Source organism: Scyliorhinus canicula, chromosome 2 (genome assembly GCF_902713615.1).
Source record: "Scyliorhinus canicula chromosome 2, sScyCan1.1, whole genome shotgun sequence".
Classification (NCBI taxonomy): Eukaryota; Metazoa; Chordata; class Chondrichthyes; order Carcharhiniformes; family Scyliorhinidae; genus Scyliorhinus; species Scyliorhinus canicula.
The window spans coordinates 269,110,357-269,130,323 of NC_052147.1; the positions used below are offsets into that span (position 1 = coordinate 269,110,357).

At 45.2% G+C, this 19,967-nt stretch overlaps 1 protein-coding gene across 2 annotated transcripts in view; it reads left to right on the top strand.

Moving 5' to 3' along the window:
* Nucleotides 1-19,967, top strand: part of LOC119962139 (contactin-associated protein-like 5) — a 1,052,391-nt gene that overhangs the window by 713,123 nt on the left and 319,301 nt on the right. For both annotated transcript variants that reach the window (XM_038790062.1, XM_038790063.1), the window contains exons 15-16: nucleotides 11,484-11,611; nucleotides 13,525-13,695. In XM_038790062.1, the coding sequence (XP_038645990.1) occupies nucleotides 11,484-11,611; nucleotides 13,525-13,695 (299 nt within the window). The remainder of the gene's footprint in view (nucleotides 1-11,483; nucleotides 11,612-13,524; nucleotides 13,696-19,967) is intronic.

Consider the following 19,967-nt stretch of genomic DNA (forward strand, 5'->3'; position numbering starts at 1 on the left):
TCACACCTCGGTTCATTCACACACACAATCCGTCCAGAAGTCTGTCATTGTGAGGCAAGTCCTCGACGCCGATTCTCTCCAACTGCTGCTGGAAGCAAACTGAAGGCTTGAAATCGGCAGCAAAATTAAAAATGCTTCAAGCCATCCCTGAGCAGCTGTCAGAGAAAAAAACTTGAACAGAACATTGTGGTGAATGTAATATATAGATGTATATATGTTAATTCACACTGTCGTTGTAAGCGCAGTAGCGCCGTCCTACCACTAGGGGGAGTAGCGCTGGGAGCACTCAGGAACTTGTACTGGGCTCCACCCTTGGCTCCACCCATGACTCCTCCCCTAGTGCAGCTGTATAAATACCCTTGTCCAGAGTCAGCCTGGGTTCACTACGAGTTCATCAACGGGTAATAGGTTGGCTCTGAAGTAAGTCGATTAAAGCCAGGGGCTGTTTAGCTCACAGGGCTAATCGCTGGCTTTGAAAGAAAACCAAGGCAAGCCAGCAGCACGGTTCGATTCCTGTAACAGCCTCCCCGAACAGGCACCGGAACGTGGCGACTAGGGGCTTTTCACAGTAACTTCATTTGAAGCCTACTCGTGACAATAAGCGATTTTCTTTTTCTTTTCTTCTAGATTCATATCGGAAACACGTGTCTGGTGAATTGATGGTTCCATCAAACATGAAGCCTGTTCCTCTGCGTGTCTCTGCCATTGTGCCTGAGTCCTGGGAACCTTGGGAATTGCAGTCCTCGGTTTCTTCCCGGAAAATCTCCATACCCAACAATACAGATTCCCTCACAAAGCGCGGACAGTCATGTGATACTTTCAATACATTATTAATCGAGCAACTTAGATGAATAGCATTGATGATTTTAAGAGGAAACTATATACTTATATAACCAGGGGGAATAGATGGGCTGAATGGCCTGTTTCTGTGTACTAATTTCAATGTACATTGATATAATTCTACGTAATTGATTACTCATGGGGTAGGGAGCAAGAGCTCAGATAAGGGGGGTGAGAGAGTGGAAAGGTTTTTTGGTGAGAAAAGCTGATGGTGGTCAACAAAACGTTGGTGGATAGTGAGTGCATAATAAAGTAAGATTTTTAACAGATCATAGATAATCTTGCCTTTGCAAAATGTTCACATCCGTGAGGTGCTGGCACAAATTGTTGGATAGGAAGCAGGGATAGGATTTCTGTGCAATTTCCAGAGGGAAGCTGAGGACCATTGTAACACCCTTTACTGCCCTGCCGCATGGCAAACGTCATTTTCCAAGTGAACATCTCCTGTGGAGCTCAGACATGTTGAAATGTCAAAGCTGAGTCTTTCGTTCACCTTCAGATCACCAGGTGCCTCCCGGTCGGGCTCCCCCTTCAAACCTCACCAATGATGAAGTAAGATACTCTCAAGCGTTGCCAAAGTGAAAACATTTGGGGCTGGAAATGTGCCGTGGGTTTGTCTGCACGTTCAGGGGACAGCCTGCACTTCAACACTGGAGATGAAGAGAAAGATCCGCCCCACAATAAAACAAAGTTGCAGCATTTGAGGATCAGCCTCGTTCTATTATGGGATTGAATCTGTTAAGCTTCACAATTCCCACCGAGGGCCGCCATTGCCCCACCCATCCCTCTGACAGTGGCATTTTCAGGAGAATTTTTAAACAATTGTTCAACAATAAGGATTTCTGAGAGGTGTGACACTGAAAAGTTTTGCAATTTAAATAATCTATGATGAGCCAAATTCAAAGATATTCCAAAGGTTGTCGATTTTCCACTTAATTTTTCAAATGATTAGAAATGAAATCAAATCGCTTATTGTCACGAGTAGGCTTCAATGAAGTTACTGTGAAAAGCCCCTAGTCACCACATTCCAGCACCTGTCCGGGCAGGCTGATACAGGAATCGAACCGTGCTGCTGGCCTGCCTTGGTCTGCTTTAAAAGCCAGTGATTTAGCCGAGTGAACTGAAGGCTGTTCATATTAATATTTTACTCTGTAACATAGATGAATTATGTATTGAACTAAATTAAGTGACTTACAAGATGATTTTAGAAGTTAATATTTTAACAAAATTTGCTGAGTGCTTGTTTTAAGTTTTCAGTGAATTTAATATGACAATAAAACTATCATATTTTATTAAATTATATTTGATTAATATTTGAGAAAAGTTGGTTGAATAATGGTTTTAAATATTCAATGAAGGAAGTGCTGACTTTATACGTCAGTTCTTTCAGATAAATGGTTGATAATTTACTGATTAAATCTGATAGGCATTTTTTATGTTAACTGATCGTTGATCTGTTTTGATTTTGTTGTGTTTAACAATTTTAATATTTAATTATTTATATTAGTTCAACATTGTTTCAAATTTCATGATGTACGATCTCCACAGCACTTAATATCAATGCTTACCCTCGAAACCTTAAGGAATTTACTTCACTTTTACTGTGAATGCTATCGGAGATCAATTATGTATATTGTTGCAAGTCTGAGATTTATAGGATTATTGGCGGAATTCTTCCGTACCCCCTCCGGCAGGATCAATGGCAGGTGGGTCAGGGGGGGTGGTTCCGCTGGGGGGAGGGGGTATTTTGGCAGGGGATCCAAACTTAGCGCGAGTCCTCCGACACTGTTCATGCTAGTTATTTCACCTTTTTTCCGTATGGTAATACCTCGACGAATAACATCTCCTGAGTTCTTCTTCCCGTTAACTTTTTTCAGAATTTTCCCTGCAGTTGAATCCTCCTCCTCCCCACATGCTAACCTGCTGCTTTGCTTCTCATTAACCATTACTCTTTCCGTAGTCTCACCAATACCTCCCTCCCCCCCCACTCCCCCACCCCGCGCGCCCACTTGTTAGTTTGAAGTCCTTGCGACCACCCCATTTACCCTTTCCGCGAGAACACTGGTCCCAGATCGGTTCAGATGGAGACCGTCCAGAAGTTACAGACCCAACACTGATGCCAATGCCCCATGAAAAGTAACCCCTCTTTCCCGCACCACTCCTTTAGCCGTGAGCTTACTCCCTAATTTTCTCATCCCTATGCCAAATTGCACATGGCTCGGATAGTAATCCTGAGATTATATCCCTTGAGAACCTGTCATTTAATTTAGTTCCCAATGCCTGATACTCGCACAACAGGTGGAGGGAGTATGAAGGTGGGACGAGTGCCATCAAGCCCAGCCTACTGCGCAGAATTGCTGGATGTATAATGAATTATGCTAGGAGATGAAGATATGACGTGGTATCACATTGGCCTCCAAGGTGGGAAACACTCCCCATCCTCGCCCCCAGCATGGGTCTTAATCCCAGATGGCAGAATTTCATCCATTATGTTTTAGGACTATATCTTCTGGCTTGCATAACTATTAAGCTTGGGACTGTATTTTTAAGTGCCGGCTTGTATGACTATTAAGCTTGGGACTGTATCTTTAAGTGTTGGTTCAATAAAAAGAGTCATATGCCCTAGGCTAGAATCTGTCTGACAGTAAACCTCCATGGTTAGGATAGATCCTCGTGGGCTGGATTCTCCGTTTGGGAGGCTATGTTCTCCCATTGGAGCTGATTCGCTTCTGGCTTGCGCTGGCCCTGGGAGCAATGCCCAGTAGGGATTCATTCTCCCCAGCCATGAAGTGTCGCCCCTTCTACCTTCCACGTGAATTTACCTCTGTACTCATCACAGCAGTCTACAGGCGGAAGTGAAGAAAGCACTTGACGAACTACATTCCACCATCAACAACCAATAAACAAATCTCCCCGAAGCCCTAACAATCGTGGCTGGAGACTTCAACCAGGCCAACCTCAGGAAGATCCTAACCAAACTCCATCAACCTATCTTCTGCTCCACCAGAGGTGCAAACATCCTGGACCAATGCTACACGAGCATCAATGGTGCCTACCGCTCCATTCCCTGACCACACTTTTTCAAATCCGACCAGTCAAGAAATCTGTACAGTGCTGGTCCAAGGAATCTGAGGACATCCTTCGCGACTGCTTGGAGTCTGTGGATTGGTCCATATTCAAGGCCGCAGCAACTAACCTGGACGAGTACGCAACCACCATCACAGACTTAATCAGTAAGTCTGTCAAGGACTGTGTACCAGAGAAGACAATATGGGTATTCCCCAATCGGAAATTCTGGCTCAACCAAAAGGTTCACTCCCTGCTGAAGTACCGGACGGAGGCGTTCAAGCCTGACGATCCTGACCTATATAAGAAATCCAGGTACGACGTACGGAAAGCCATCAGGGATGCAAAAAGACAATACCGCAACAAACTAGAGTCCCAGGCCAACGACACTAACCCACAATGTCTATGGCCTGCGCAGACCAGCTGGCGAATGTATTCACAGATATCTTCACCACCTCACTCTTCCGCTCTGAGGTCCCCATGACCTTCAAGAAGACCACCATAATACCAGTACCAAAGAAGAACAAGGTAGCCTGCCTCAACGACTACCGCCCGTGGCCCTAACGTCTGTTATAATGAAACGCTTTGAGCGGCTAGTCATGAGACGGATCACTGCCAGCCTCCCAGACGGTCTCGATCCACTGCAGTTTGCCAATCACCGCAACCGGTCCACAGCAGATGCTATCTCCCTAGCTCTGCAATCAACACTCGAACACCTCGACAACAAGGACACTACTGCTATTCATCGACTATAGCTCCGCCTTCAATACCATTATCCCAACAAGACTAATAACCAAACTCCGCAATCTTGGACTTGACCCCTCCCTGTGCAGCTGGATCCTCGACTTCCTCACCATCAGACCGCAATCTGTCAGTATAGGCAACAGCACCTCCTCCGGAATAGTCCTCAACACCGGAGCACTGCATGGATGTGTGCGCAGTCCTCTACTGTACTCCTGATACACACATGACTGTGTGGCAAGATTTAACTCCAACTCAGTCTATACGTTTGCGGATGATATGACTGTGGTGGGCCGAATCTCAAATAATGATGAATCAGACAATAGGAGGGAGATAAATCACTTGGTTGCATGGTGTACCTAAAACATGTTGCAAAGACCAAGGAACTGATCATCGACTTCAGGAAGCCTAGCACAAAACACACTCCCGTCTGCATCAATGGCTCCGAAGTGGAGATGGTCGACAGCTTTATGTTCCTGGGGGTCACGATCATCAACAGCCTGTCCCCGTCCACTCACGTTGATGCAACAGTCAAGAAAGCCCAACAACGTCTTTACTTCCTACAGAAGCTAAAGAAATTTGGCATGTCTGCATCGACTCTCACAAATTTCTACAGATGTGCCATAGAGAACATCCTATTCAGCTGCATCACAGCCTGGTATGGCAACTGCTCGGTCCAAGATCGCAAGAAACTGCAGAGTATGGTGAACTCAGCCCAACGCATCACACAAGCTTGCCACCCCCACATTGATTCTGTCTACACCTCCCGCTGCCTCAGGAAGGCAGCACTTTCAGAGACCCCTCCCATCCAGGCATTGCCTTCTTCCAGACCCTTCCATCAGGCAGAAGATATAGAAGTCTGAAGACCCGCACATCCAGATATAGGAACAGCTTCTTCCCCACAGCTACAAGACTCCTCAACAACTTCCCCTTGGACTGATCTGTTCCCTGTAAGATGCCCTATGGTGTTCTTGCTCATTTATTGACCCCTGTGTTTGCCCCCTTGTTCTGCACTGTAACCAATAACTGTTTGTCGATGTGGCATTTGTCAATGTTCTCTGTTGATTATTCTTTTGTACTATGTACGTTCCCTGGGCCGCAGAAAAATACTTTTCACTGTACTTTGGTACATGTGACAATAAATCAAATCAAATCTAATCTATGCATGGTAGGGATTATAAGGGATCCAGTCACGAATCACACTATCGGGCAACCATTTTGAGTAGGCGACCCGATGGCACAGTCTGGCAGCTGACCCCTTTCTCTCTGCAATGCAAATTCTGCCCCCCTCCATGGGCAAGTAGGCATCTTCCCCCCACCATGGGTCAGCCGCCACCCCCCCCCCCCCCCCCCCCCCCCCCCCCCCACCCATCACTGATTCTGCCTGGACTGCTCTTTAGTTTACAGGCAGGGGTGACTGATTAGTGGGGGGAGGGCTCCTTGCCATTGGGGTCATTCTCCTCTTTGGGGCTGGTTCTCTGCTGTGGGGAATTTCCCTGTTATGGGGGATATATGCTCACCCTATGCCTGTGTCTATGTATTTACATTGTGTATTTATCGTATGTCCTATGTTTTTTCATGTATGGAACGATCTGTCTGGACTGTACGCAGAACAACACTCTTCATTGTACCTCGGTACGCGTGGCGATGAACCCAAATCCAATGCAGATTGCCACGAAGGGGAGGGCAGAGGAATCCATTTTGAGGCCCTTACAAACGCCGGAGACATTTCTGGTGGAAATGAAATGAAAATGAAAATCGCTTATTGTCACGAGATATAGATTGTCATAGACTGTCACGTAGTCGCCATATTCCAGGCGCCTGTCCGGGGAAGCTGGTTACTCTTGCGCAGTTTGGGATTTCGAGAGAAATAAAAAAGATGTTGGCCAGGCCGGCAGCTCAAGCAGGGAAAATACTGACTCTACCATTCAGCATGCAGAATGAGGGCCGGGGCGATGGGGGGGACGACATTTGCATTCAACTTGCAAACCAAATTTGTGAGGAATTAAAAGTCAGGTTGGAGGATTCGTCCTGCGAAAGCAAAAGGACGAATCGCCAGGGAAATCTCCCATGGTGGAAGACAGTATTGGGAAAGGAAAAGTACAGAAGTAAACCCTTGGGTGCAGTGAAGCACTTTGGTTTGGTCTAGAAATTCCAATGTCTACTAAGTGCCCCAGGAAAGTAATGAAATGCTTGTCGCTTGTCATTAAAAGTACAGACTGCTGGATATTTTAAAGCACAAGCTGCCTATGAAAATTGAAACGCTTAATGAATAGCATTTCGTCTTTAGTCACTGATACGGGAAAAGTTATTTTCAAATGTAAAGTCCCATTGTGTCATACTTTATGCTAAGAACTGGAAGTTTGATTTCTAGTTAAATCGTTGTCAGTCTCGATGGCGATCCTAGCAGTATAAACATGATTTCATGCATTTCACACTGTGCGGAATATCCCAGTCCAGTCCACCCAGGATATTCCGTCCTGCCAAGTTTTGTTTGGTTTACTCTCTGCTGCCGCTGTGATGGCGCTGAAATGCCCCGGCCATTAATTCATCCATTTTATTCAAAATCCTCTATTCTATGTGAGCCTCAAATTTTAAGTTATATTTTAATTGTTGTCTATTTTCAATTTCCATTTAACATTCCTCACTCTTAGCTCTTATTTTATTACTGTTTTTAACTTTATAACCCATATTCCTTGCAATGAAGCACACATCTGATCTAATTCAACAAATACTATCAGAAAAGAAAACCTTGCATTTATATTGCATCTTTGATGATCTCAGAATGGGGGCGGGATTCTCTGACCCCCCGCCTTGTCCCAAATTTTCCGGCACCAGAGATTCGGCGGGGGCGGGAATCGTGCCGCGCCGGTCGCCGTGCCCCCCCCCCCCCCCCCCCCCCCCCCCGGCGATTCTCCAGCCCGCGATGGGCTGAAGCCCCGTTGCTGTCAAGTCTCTCCCGCCGATGTGGATCAAACCACCTACCTTACCGGCGGGAGCAGGCGGTGTGGGCGGGCTCTGGTGTCCTGGGGGGGGGGCGCGGGGCAATCTGGCCCCGGGGGGTGCCCCCACGGTGGCCTGGCCCGTGATCGGGGCCCACCAATCAGCGGGTGGGCCTGTGCCGTGGGGGCACTCTTTTCCTTCCACCTTCGCCATGATCTTCACCATGACGGAGGCGGATGTGACCCCCTCCCCTGCGCATGCGTGGGGATGACGTCAGCAGCCACTGACGCTCAGGCGCATGTGCGGACTTCCGCCAGCAAACGAAGTCCCTTCGGCCCCGGCTGGCGTGGCGCCAAAGACTTCCGCACCTTTGGGGCGGCCTGACGTCGGAGTGGTTCACGCCACTCCATCACGCCGGGACCCCCCCGCCCCGCTGGATAGGGGAGAATCCCAGCCTGTATCAAAGTGCGTTTTATATTTAAAGTACACAATTTTTAAATTTCCCATCAAGGGGCAATTTCGCATGGCCAATCCACCTACTCTGCACATCTTTGGGTTGTGGGGGTGAAACATACACAAACACGGGGAGAATGTGCAAACTCCACACGGACAGTGACCTGGGGCTGGGATCGAACCTGGAACCTCAGCGGCGTGAGGCAGCAGTGCTAACCACTGCGCCACCGTGTCTCCTGGAAAAGCGCAGTGAAACTAATGATCCGGTATCGGAGTGTAGTCACTGGCGGAATGTACACATTTTGCACACAGTGTAGTCCCACAAATAATGGTTTTGAATGTGGTATTTGTTGGGGTGTAAGTTTTGGTGAGGACTCTGCTGCATTCCGTTGAAAAAGTGAAATGTGCAGCGGGATGTTCCGGACTTCCTGTTCGCGAGATCTTCTGATCCCCCCCCCCCCCCCCCCCCGTCCAAAGGCAACCCCTGCACTGGGTTCCCCAATAGCGGGGGGGGTAACGGGGGGAAGCAGGCAATGATAGACGGCGTAGACTCCAACTGGTCTGGAAAGTCCTGAACGTCCTGCTGGTGGCTAATGGTGATCATCTCTGCTGCCATGTAGGGCTGAGGGTGCGGAAAGTCCCACCCAGGATCTTTTAATCCACCCGAGAGGGGAGACTGGCCCTTAGTTCAACATCTTTCCTGAAAGACAGAACACGTTTCTGGACTGGTCCTTGTGCCTATAAACTTGTGACTCAGAAGATGTCAACTGGGTTATGGTTGCCCTCTTTAAATCAAGGTAATTTGGCTGAAAATACCCCGAGCAGTCTAACAATAGCCTGCAGCAAAAAAACAAATTGACTTATTCAATAAGTAACCCCGATGATAAATTATGCAGCACCAATGAGTAATATGAAGTCCCCTCTGGCTCATCAGGAGTAATGCCATTGGGAAATCATTTCATACTTCCTGTCTATCACGCTTCCCTCCCCACACTTTAAACAGATTTTCATTTCTCAATTGACAGATAGATTCATCGCAATTTTCTGTCATGGCAATTTTTAAACCTAAACAATGACAATGAAGTTGTTGACAGAACCTTAATTAGCACTGGAATGAGAATGAAACTCAATCCGACCAGATAGAGACAAGAGACCAAAAGAAAGCCTCATTGCATATTTTGCCAATTATCTTAAAGCTGTATCCTTTAGTTATTAAGTGATAGGAAGAGCTTGGTTTGTATGCCGAAAGCTCAAAGCAACTCAAATAACATAGTAAAGCCAAGTTAACATTGAGTGCATACCATTTATCAATGCACCCAGGAAAATTAACCAAATTAGATGGTTTTGTTGATTCAAGTTAATAGATTAGATTTAATGGTAGTGTTAGGAAAACAAAGGTAACTTTATTTACATTGGTAAAAATTAGAAATAAGGTGTAATTTTAAGTGGGTTTATTTTAATGTTTTTGTACCTGGAAAGGTAAAGCGCATAGTCAGATTCATGGTGGACAAAGGTATCTGTTGTTGTTGGTTAACGTCCAATTGTGTTTCTATTATGCTTAGAGAGGGCTTTGGCATGAAGAATAAAGAGGCCAGCAGAGGTATGGGGGTGTTGCTTAGCGGGATTTGCCATTCCTGCCGAAGTTAGCAGAGTTTTGAATGGCTCGCTACATTTTATGGCCCCCACTCCCACCATGACAGGGCAATAAAGTTATATCCCTTGAGTCTGCACGTGTCCAGTTAAACGCAGAAATACATCAGTGAATCTATGCTTCTCCAGAGGGTGCACCGTTAAAGTTCCCCAAATCTGTAATGAATTCAAAATCAGTGAACTGAAAGAACTTGCCTTTTTATGCTGTAGTTTCACTGTGAAAAGCCTCAAGGTATATTTGTTGAATGATGTGTAATTAGGTATTGAATACTGTAGTATTCTAGGTTCATAATTACTGTCATTGGCTCTGAAAAAAAACTGATTTTACATTTGTATAATATCAACTTTCTCCATTATGAAAACAAAATTCCACATATTTTAAATGTTTTTATTTTTAAAGTTTGTGTATGGTATTTCAACATTTATCTCAACTCCACGTCTATGACTCAATCACCTATTTCACTTTCTGAAGAGTTCACTCAAAGGTGAAGGATAATCAGTGGATTTTACTTCCTGCTTACGCTCTTTGAGAATTACTCAATGTGGTTTTCAGCCTACCTGCTTGCTGCCATGACTGTTTCTGGATTCTAGGAGATCTTGACTTTGCACCAGATTCAAACTAACATGAGGAAAGGGGACAGAGATTTCTTAATCTTTGGGCATTTTTTTTCAGATCAGTCATTGCTTCACCAATGACCATGAAGTCTGGGCTATTAATTAACAGATAAGGCAACACAAATTTGTAAAGTGAGTGAATTAAGGCCATAGAATCATAAAATTCACAGTGCAGAAGGAGGCCATTCGGCCCATCAAGTCTGCACTGGCTGTTGGAAAGAGCACTCTACTTATGCCCATGCCTCCACCCTATCCCTGTAACCCAGTAACTCCACCTAAACTTTTTGGACGCTAAGGGCAATTTAGCATGGCCAATCCACTTAACCTGCACATCTTTGGACTGTGGGAGGAAGCCTGAGCACCCGGAGGAAACTCACGCACACACGGGGAGAACGTGCAAACGGCGCACAGACAGCGACCCAAGCTGCGAATCGAACCTGCAACCCTGGAGCTGTGAGGCCCCTGTGCTAACCATTGTCCTACCGTGCTGCCCATAGGAATGAAGTCCAAATGGAATGCTTTGGTGAACAAAATATAATTTCAATTCTGCAATAGTTCAGTTTTTATAAGCATTTAAGCAACTCTCAATCCCTTCTGGACTCACACCTTTTTATTCAAGGGTGTTTTTGTATCTGTTTTATACATTCTGACATTACGAGCTATCTCATTTAAAATATAAGATTGAAAAGAGCACATGATTTCAGTTGCGTAAATGAATAAGAAATTTCTTATTTTTAAGATCAGGTTCTCGATGATGTATTCTTAATTGCACAATGCACTGGACCAATTCATATACGCTCAGATCACCAATGTGTGTAATTTATGCTGAGAATTTGTGGCATAATTACATTTTCAAGTATGTTATTCTACTTATGCTACCTGTATTTATGTTGTTTTATATATACCAGCTGCATTCTAGGTTACAGCAAACACAAGGGGGTGGATATATGTTTGACTTACAGTCCCAAGTAATGTTTCCTGTTATGGAAACTAGGTGAATTTAATTTCCATGCAAGACAATGAAAATCAGATTGTTTGTATAACAGGTAACTGGCCTGTTCCACTATTTTGCACCCAGGCCGTCACTGGAAAATTGACCCTATCTTTGTGACCGATTTATTGATCCTGAAGCATATTTATTTTAAGTATATTTATAACATTCTACTTATTGGCAGGACTAATGACACAGGACATCTTTCATACAAAGATCATTTACCTGTAACACAGATTATTATTGGAGACACAGACAGAACTAACTCAGAAGCTGCCTACAGACTTGGACCACTTCGTTGCTATGGTGACAGTAAGTGTCAGCTTCTATTTCAGGATTAGACTCGTGGAAGTTTAACAGCCCATTGATGGCAGTTGACAGCGCCTTGCATTAATATCCTACTTGTTTGCCTGTCTTCAACAGAAAGCAAACTCATTCTGTTCCTTCTTGCTAAGGTGCAATATTGATATGTTTTTAATGCCCAGAACTGTTTTCTATGGGCTCCATATTAATTATGCAGAAAATAATCGATACTTTGTGCGTCTTACAAGGTACCAATCCAATTAAGATGTGAATATACCATAATTACCAACAAAACCAGAAATGTAGAAAATTTACAGCACATTCAGTCATCGTATTGGTACTGGCTGAAAATAAATCTATCCAGGCTAAACTCACCTTGTAGCTTTTGGCCATAGTCCTCTAGGTTTTGGCACTTCAAGTGTATATACAAGTGTTTTCTTGAAATATGATGAGGATTTCTGCCTCAATCACTTTTTCAGGCAGTGAGCTTTGGATCCCCATTGTCGTTTGAATGTAAAATAATGCCCTTCAATCCTCCTCTAATTCTTCTGCGAATTACTTTAAATATGTACTCGCTGATTATTGACCTCTCTGCGTGTGGGGATCTGAGGAGCCTGCTCACCGAAACCCCTCAGTACAGAAAGAGATCTCTTGAGCCCCCGATGCGACACCCGAAACCCCCCCCCCTCCCCTCCCGCCAAGCCCCAAATCACTGTGTCCTTGGGCCCCCCTTCATTCCATCGGGCACGCCACACCTGATCACTGCCACGTACAAAATGCCAGCTTGGCACCTTGGAAGTGCCAGGCTAGCACCAGCATTGCCAGGGTACCACCCTGGCCAGCGGGTATGTACCTGGGGGCCTCCAATTTCCTAGGAGACCCCATGAATGCCCTTCCGTCTGTTCCACCTTTGTGGAGACCAGCACTGAACGGTGCTCTGCCAGAGGTCTCCAAGGTGAAGGAGATAGATCCCAATGCCTTGGTTACCTCAGCGAACTGCGTATGAGAGTGAGACTATCTATCTCACCCAAATGTGCAGATTTGCCAAAAAGTGATTCCGCCTACAATGGGCGGGCTTCACATAGCAACTTCTTGTGAGATTGCATTAAATCTCACAAGGCGTGACGAGCCAGGTAGATCCAGAGAACGGGGGTCTTCCATCACTTACAAGCCATGTTGCTTTTTTGGGTGGTGACCAGTAAATGGGGCCTTGGAAACGTTTCAGTTAGATCGCGCCCAATGTCTGTATGGAGGATATCCTGTTAACTGAATGGCTGGTGTAGGCCATTTTACCCTTCCATAGAATCCCTGCAGCGCAGAAGGAAGCCATTCAGCCCATCGAGTCTTCACGGAACCGCTAAAAAAGCACCTTACCTAGGCTCACTACCCTGCCCTGTCCATGTGACTCCACCTAACATGCAAATCTATGGACGCTAAGGGTCAATTTCAGCATGGCCAATCCATCTACCCTGCACATCTTTGGACTGTGGGAGGAAATTGGAGCATCCGGAAGAAACCCACGCAGACATGGGAAGAATCTGCAAATTCCACACAGACAGTGACCCAAGGCCGGAATTGAGCCTGGGTCCCTGTCGCTGTGAGATAGCAGTGCTAACCACTGTGCCCCCCAATTAAGTCTGCTTTGCTATTCAAAAACATCGTGGCTGATCTATTACCTCAGCTTAACCTTCCCACATTATCCCAATATCCTTTAATTTCCTGAGTATAGTTTCCTACATTACATCAGCAAAGCTAAGTACTTCATTGACTGCAAGGTGCTCTGGGACAAGTGTGAAATTTTATTTTCTTCAGCAGAGGAGAGAAGAAAACTGGAGCAAAATAATAAAATCACAGCAGTTTTCGGGCTGTATTTCCATATTTAACGATTAATCGTGAATTTAAATGTCTCTTTGCCTATCCAGGAAATTACTGGAATGCAGCATCGTTCAACACAGAGTCCTCGTATCTCCACTTCCCCACATTCCATGGCGAGCTGAGTGCGGACATTTCATTTTTCTTCAAAACAACTGCTTCCTCAGGGGTTTTCCTGGAGAATCTCGGAATTAAGGACTTCATAAGGATCGAGCTGAACTGTAAGTAAGGAGGCAATACAACTTGCAAGTATGGTGTGAAAATAGAAAAATGCAATCTTTAGCCTCGTTTCCACTGTCTTAATATCATGGGTGACTAAAAGTGTTTACGAGTTACTGTGGTCCTTGGAGTAGTTACGCAGTAACAGGAGGGTTACACGGGACATTCAATTTGCAGATTTTGACAGCACCCTTTCCAAAATAAATAGCAGAAGAGAATCAAGGTTTTAACTTGACTGTTTTTCAATCAATTTTTTCTCCTACTTTTCTGGAAAAGCTGTCGCGTGGCGGAGTATGAATCACAGGCACCAGACAGCCATAGTGGCCATTTTTCATGAGGGAACTTAGCCTGTGAGTTGAACCACAGAAGGACATGCCAGCAGAGCTTAGTGCTGCCTTCAACTGGCACTGATCGACATACCTTTGAGCAGAGAGCAGTGCCCAGGAGCGGTCAGCTTGGCTAAATTTATGGACCAGAGCCAGCGATTTCTTTGGCGACACTTTTCCTCGGTGATGCTTCAGTGGATGTTTAGTCGAAACCTTGCTCACTTATGCCAATTAGGTTTGCCGCAAACTCACCGAGGTTAGGGCGCTGGGACAGTAGGAGCCCAATGAAATTCCCTGCCGAGGAAATAAATGCAAACCTGAAACTTTGTGGTCTCTAAGAACTATGCGTCTTCCCTTGTGGTTTCTGGAGGAAGTTATGCTGATTGATTAGATAAATTCCTGTAATCAGCCTCACCTATCCATTATTTTATTATTTGAAAAAAAATTAGAGTGCCCAATTCATTTTTTCCAATTAAGGGGCAATTTAGCGTGGCCAATCCATCTACCCTGCACATCTTGGGTTGTGGGGGCGAAACCCACACAAACACCGGAAGAATGTGCAAACTCCACACGGACAGTGAACTAGAGTCTGGATCGAACCTTGGACCTCGGCGCCGTGAGGCAGCAGTGCTAACCACTGCACCACCATGCTTCTCCTCCATTATTTTATAATAATCTTTATTATAATAATAATCTTTATTATTGTCACAAGTAGGCAATGAAGTTACTGTGAAAATCCCCTAGTCGCACACTCCTGCGCCTGTTTGGGTACACTGAGGGAGAATTCAGAATGTCCAATTCACCGAACAAGCATGTCTTTCGGGACTTGTGGGAGGAAACTGGAGCATCCGGAGGAAGCCCACTCAGACACGGGGAGAATGTGCAGACTCCGTGCGGACAGTGACCCAAGCCGGGAATCGAACCTGGGACCCTGGCGCTGTGATTTAACACCATGTTGGTTCTCCAGCAATCTTGCTAGATTAAACAATTTATTTCACATGATTGTTTTTTTCAACCGCAAAATACAATCCAGAGTTGAATGGTATTCAATAGTAATATTTTTATTTTGCGATAATTTTTTTAGCACACAAGCCACTTTAGCTCTATATGTTTTGATACAATGAGCATAGTTTGATACAATGAGGTATTAAATTATAATTAATATTCAGTGCTGTGATTTGTACCCTAAACCTTCTGGACTGCTGGGCTTCAACCTGAGTTGGGTTGCCATCAAACTGAAGGCTGTATGACTGTAAGGAATATCCTGAGTCGGAAACCTTTGTGCACGGCGGTGATCTAATTATACTGTCGGCTTCAGTGAGGAACAGAACAACTGCGTGCATTAGTGACAACCTTCACTGTGACAGGATCAACTGACAGTAGATTTTCATTGTATTTTCTTAATTCTTCATGCTTAATGGGGAACTGCAGTAAAAGCGGTCCTCAGTCACCTCGTCTTGCAATTAAGCCATGGGATATTAATGTACTGACGCTTTGGTCTGAAATATCTCTCTTCTATGCTCGTATTCCACCACCAAGTTATATGTTGGTCTCCTAGATTGTAATTTAAAGGCCTTTAAACACTGAGATGCCACAATTTGATTTCATACACTACATAACTTACTGCGAATTCTAACTGTCTAAGTAAACAACATTACGGTAGCTATTTACATTGAGGCTTTCAAAGCATTTAAAACAAATCCTTTAGCCATCAATAAGGAAATTTGTCATCCTGCTTTGAATGATTTTGCAATTTCTTGGCTGCGTAGTCAGATAAAGCAGCTCAGAAACATAGAAAATAGGAGTCCTTCGAGTCCTGCTCCCCCATTCATTATGGTCATGGCTCACCCTCTGTCACAACGCCATACCCCTGCACTTTCCCCATACTCCATAACGGCTTTAGAGTCTGAGGTGATGAAGAAGCTGAAACAAGATTCCACAATACTATCAATCTTATTCATCTGCATACATTTTGACAATGGAATATCAAAGGATTTTATTTTCCACACCAGCCACACCAGAGTGAGATTGCAATTATCTTCCATAAATCAAGTCCAATGTGACCACAATTGTATTTGGCTCCTTTTGATTGGAGCAGATTTAGATTCCAAAAAATCTCAGATGCATCCTGATCTATACGTTGATAATATTTCCCCTTGCTCATCACATGACATACATATCTATTTTTAACTTGTCTTCAATAGAGGGAAGAGGAACAGGAGGGTGGACTTGCCATCTCAGTTCTTGTTGGGCAGTCCCTCGTGTTCGAGGCAAATTTGCGCCCACTCTAGTTTGGTGGGTTCTGAGATAGTTCTGTGATAAGTCCAGTGCGCGGCCTGCAGACACCGTCACGTGGAGGGCAGGTAGTGCTTGAAGGGTTCAGAAGATCAGATGTTCAGGTGTTTATGCCCTCTCTCCGATGCCTTGACTTTGCCTCAGCGTGCTCCTGGCAAGGTCTCATGATGTGTTCATGGTCTTCCCGAGTACACCTTCTCCATTTTGGTTCATCACAAACCAGGGGCTCCTGCGAGTTGGAGGGAATGCTTCAGCTCTGCGCACTCACTGGCCTCCTGGGAGCCTCCTGCACATCTGAGAGTTCTGTGTAGAAATGTCACTTCGGGTGTCAGGCATCTGTGACCTGTCCCGCTTAATTAACTTGGTTTTGAGTGATCAGCACCTCTGTGTTGGGCGTTGACTTGAGCGAGGACAACGCTGTTGGACTGCCTGTTTTGCCACCGGCTTTAAAGGATTGTGAAGATACCGCTGGTCTCCAGTGCTTTGAGGTATCTGTTGTAGGTCATCCACATTTCTGAATCATGTAGGATTGTGGAATCACTGCTGTCTCGTAAACCATTTCCTTAGTCTCAGGCTTGGGATTCTGATCTTCTAGCACTTTTCCTCAGTCAGGTTGAAGACTGAGCTGGCACACTGGAGGCAATGATGAATCTCCCCATCTTTCGTGCTGCAAAACCGTACCTCACCTCCAGCATGTTGCCCACCGCTGCAAAGGTAATCCACAAAACAAGCAGGAAACTATTCAACCAATGTCGCCCTCATTGCTAAATCAACTTCACTCCAATCTCAGTCATGGAGCTGCAATATGCAGATGCCGCTTATGTCAGCACTCATCAATAACCGAGCGCCAGGTCATTGTTGACTCTTTCTGCAAATCATTTGAGAAAATGGGCCTTGCACTAAACTCTGTGGAAAGCTGAGTTCCTCTTCCAACCAGCTCCCACAGCACAACGCCTCCCCCTTTGATTTCAGTCAACGGCGCGATCCAGGAAAATATCGGGCATTTTCCCTCCCTCGGAAGGCAGACAGAGATGGTGAAATTCCTCTCACGTAGACCCTCTCTCCCCACCTCCATGTGTCCCTCACCATCCCTACCCTCTTTCCATGATACTTTATTTTGCATTTGGAAATTCGTCTCCCTCAAGCTACTTATAGTAATGCTTTGAAATTCCAAGCACTTGATGCTCACGACACTACTAAAGATGCTTATTTGCTCGCTCAATCTCCTGCTTCTAACTTTGATTCTATGATCATCAATAAAATATACCCTGGTCATTTCCCTTTGGATGGCCTCCAGCTTTGTTCCCTGAATTCCCAGGCTCGTAGCCTGGCAGCAGCTTAAGTATATCTGAGTCACCACTGCACAATTTTTGCATCCAAGATTAATCAGCCCAACCCTATTGCTCAGTAAGGTCTGCTCACCAATCACCGATGTCTTCTTTCGGGCTGGAACTTCCTGATGTACTAACCCTCTACCTGCTTGAGGTGTACGCACTTTGGTCGATCGACTTGACGAGAGTTCTGCAGATAAAACACAGGACTGCCTTACCGGCCTGGCATTCCTCTGTTAATCTTAACCTTTTTACTGCAAAGAGGACAAAGGAAAGGTGCTCCTCCGGGAGAAACAACTAGATAATGCTCGTCATGCCAGTGAGGCAACATAACAATTCACACTGAGAGAAATATAAGTAGCAATGGTAAAAAATAAAAAATAATAACAGTAAAAAATTCTATTCATGAGTCTTCTGATGAAGCATTAAAACTAACCCATGTCAATAGTTGACTCCCTCGCAAATCTGAATGTCCATAATAAATGTTACAGCTCTAATGAGGCCACCTTTTCCCCTTCTTTCAATATTAATGATGTTCTGTTTCAGTGCCTGTTTCAGCTGAGAGTTTTCTATTCCTGTTAGTTTTGCTGGTGTGGAGTGTGTGGGCAATAATCTGATGTTATGTATTTTCGCCAAAACTGTGACCAAATTGAGATCAATTAAAACCTTTAATTAGGTCTGTTAATCCCATTCAAAACATCATTGTTCAGAAAAAATCTGCTTAAATGGCATCAAATGCAGTTAACTGCAATCTAAAAATGATGTTAATTAAAACAAATGTTCGATATATCTATTAGGCAAGGAGGGGGAAAAGTTATATGCACTCTTCCCATCAGTGCAATCTTGCTGCTATTGGGTTCAGTAATGTAGTGGTTATGTTACTGGATGAATAAATGCCCCAGAGACTGTGAGTTCAAATCCCACCATGGCATGCTGAAAATATGAATTCAGTTTAACAAAAGACCTGGAAATGAAAAGCTGCTTTCAGGCAACAAAGCTGTTGCTTTCTCATAAAAAAACAGATGGTTCACAAAAGTCCTTTAGGGAATGAAATCTGCTGCCTAGCTGGCCTGTATGTGACCCCAGTCCCCACCAAAGTGGCTGATTCTGAAGTGACCTCGCAAACCGCTCAGTCGTAGAAATGTAAAAGCAGAGAAAATAGGAGCTGGAGTAGGCCATTCAGTCCCTCCAGTCTGCTCCTCCATTCAACATGACCATGACTGATCATCTATCTCAGTGCCAGGCTCCCACACTCTCCCCATTCCCCTTGACACCTTTCGAATCTAGAAATCTATTTCCTTCTTAAATATATTCAGCGACTTGGCCTCCGCAGTCTCCTGTGGTAGAAAATTCCACAGGTCCACCACCCTCTGAGTAAAGGGGTTGGATTCTCCATTGGCTGGATCCTCCCGATTCACCGGCAGCGCACTCACACCTGCCGATTTCTCAACGGCGTGGGGGTGCCCACAATGGGAAACCCCATTGGCCGGCTGCCAGTACGGAGAATCTCACTGGCGGCAGAGACGTGCTGCACCGGAAAACAGGTGCGACGAGACGGATAATCTCGCCCGCAAAATTTCTCCTCATCTCTGTCCTAAATGGCCTGCCCTGTATCCTGAGACTGTGCGCCCCTGTATTTTCTACACAGTGCCATTCAGCCCATCGAGTCTGCACCGACCCACTTTCAGCTCCTATTTCTACCCTGTCCTCGTAACCCAATAGCCCCTCCTAACCATTTTGGACACGAAGGGCAATTTATCATGGACAATCCACCGAACCTGCACGTTTTTGGACTGTGGGAGGAAACCAGAGCACCCGGAGGAAACCAACGGAGACACGAGGAGAATGTGCAGACTCCGCACAGACTGTGACCCAAGCCAGGAATCAAACCTGGGACCCTGGCGCTGTGAAGCCACAGTGCTAACCACTGTGCTACCGTGCTGCCTAGGAAAATCTTACCACAATCTACTCAGGATGCACTAGCAATGGGGAATATTTAGCCAGTGGTGCCCACATCCTGAGCAGGAACTTTTAAACAATGCCTTTCAAAGAACAATACAGCATATGAATAGGCCTTCGGCCTTCCAAGCCTGTACCGGTCATGATATCACCCTTGGCCAAAACCCTCTGCAATTCCTAGTGCCATATCCCTCTATACCCATCCTATCCATGTATTTGTTGAGATTACTTTTGAACGCCATTAATGTATCTGCTACCACAACCTCCCCTGGCAAGGCGTTCCAGGCACTCACCACCGTCTGTGTAAAAGACCTGCCTCGCACATCTCCTCTAAACTTTGCCCTACGGACATTAAACCTATGC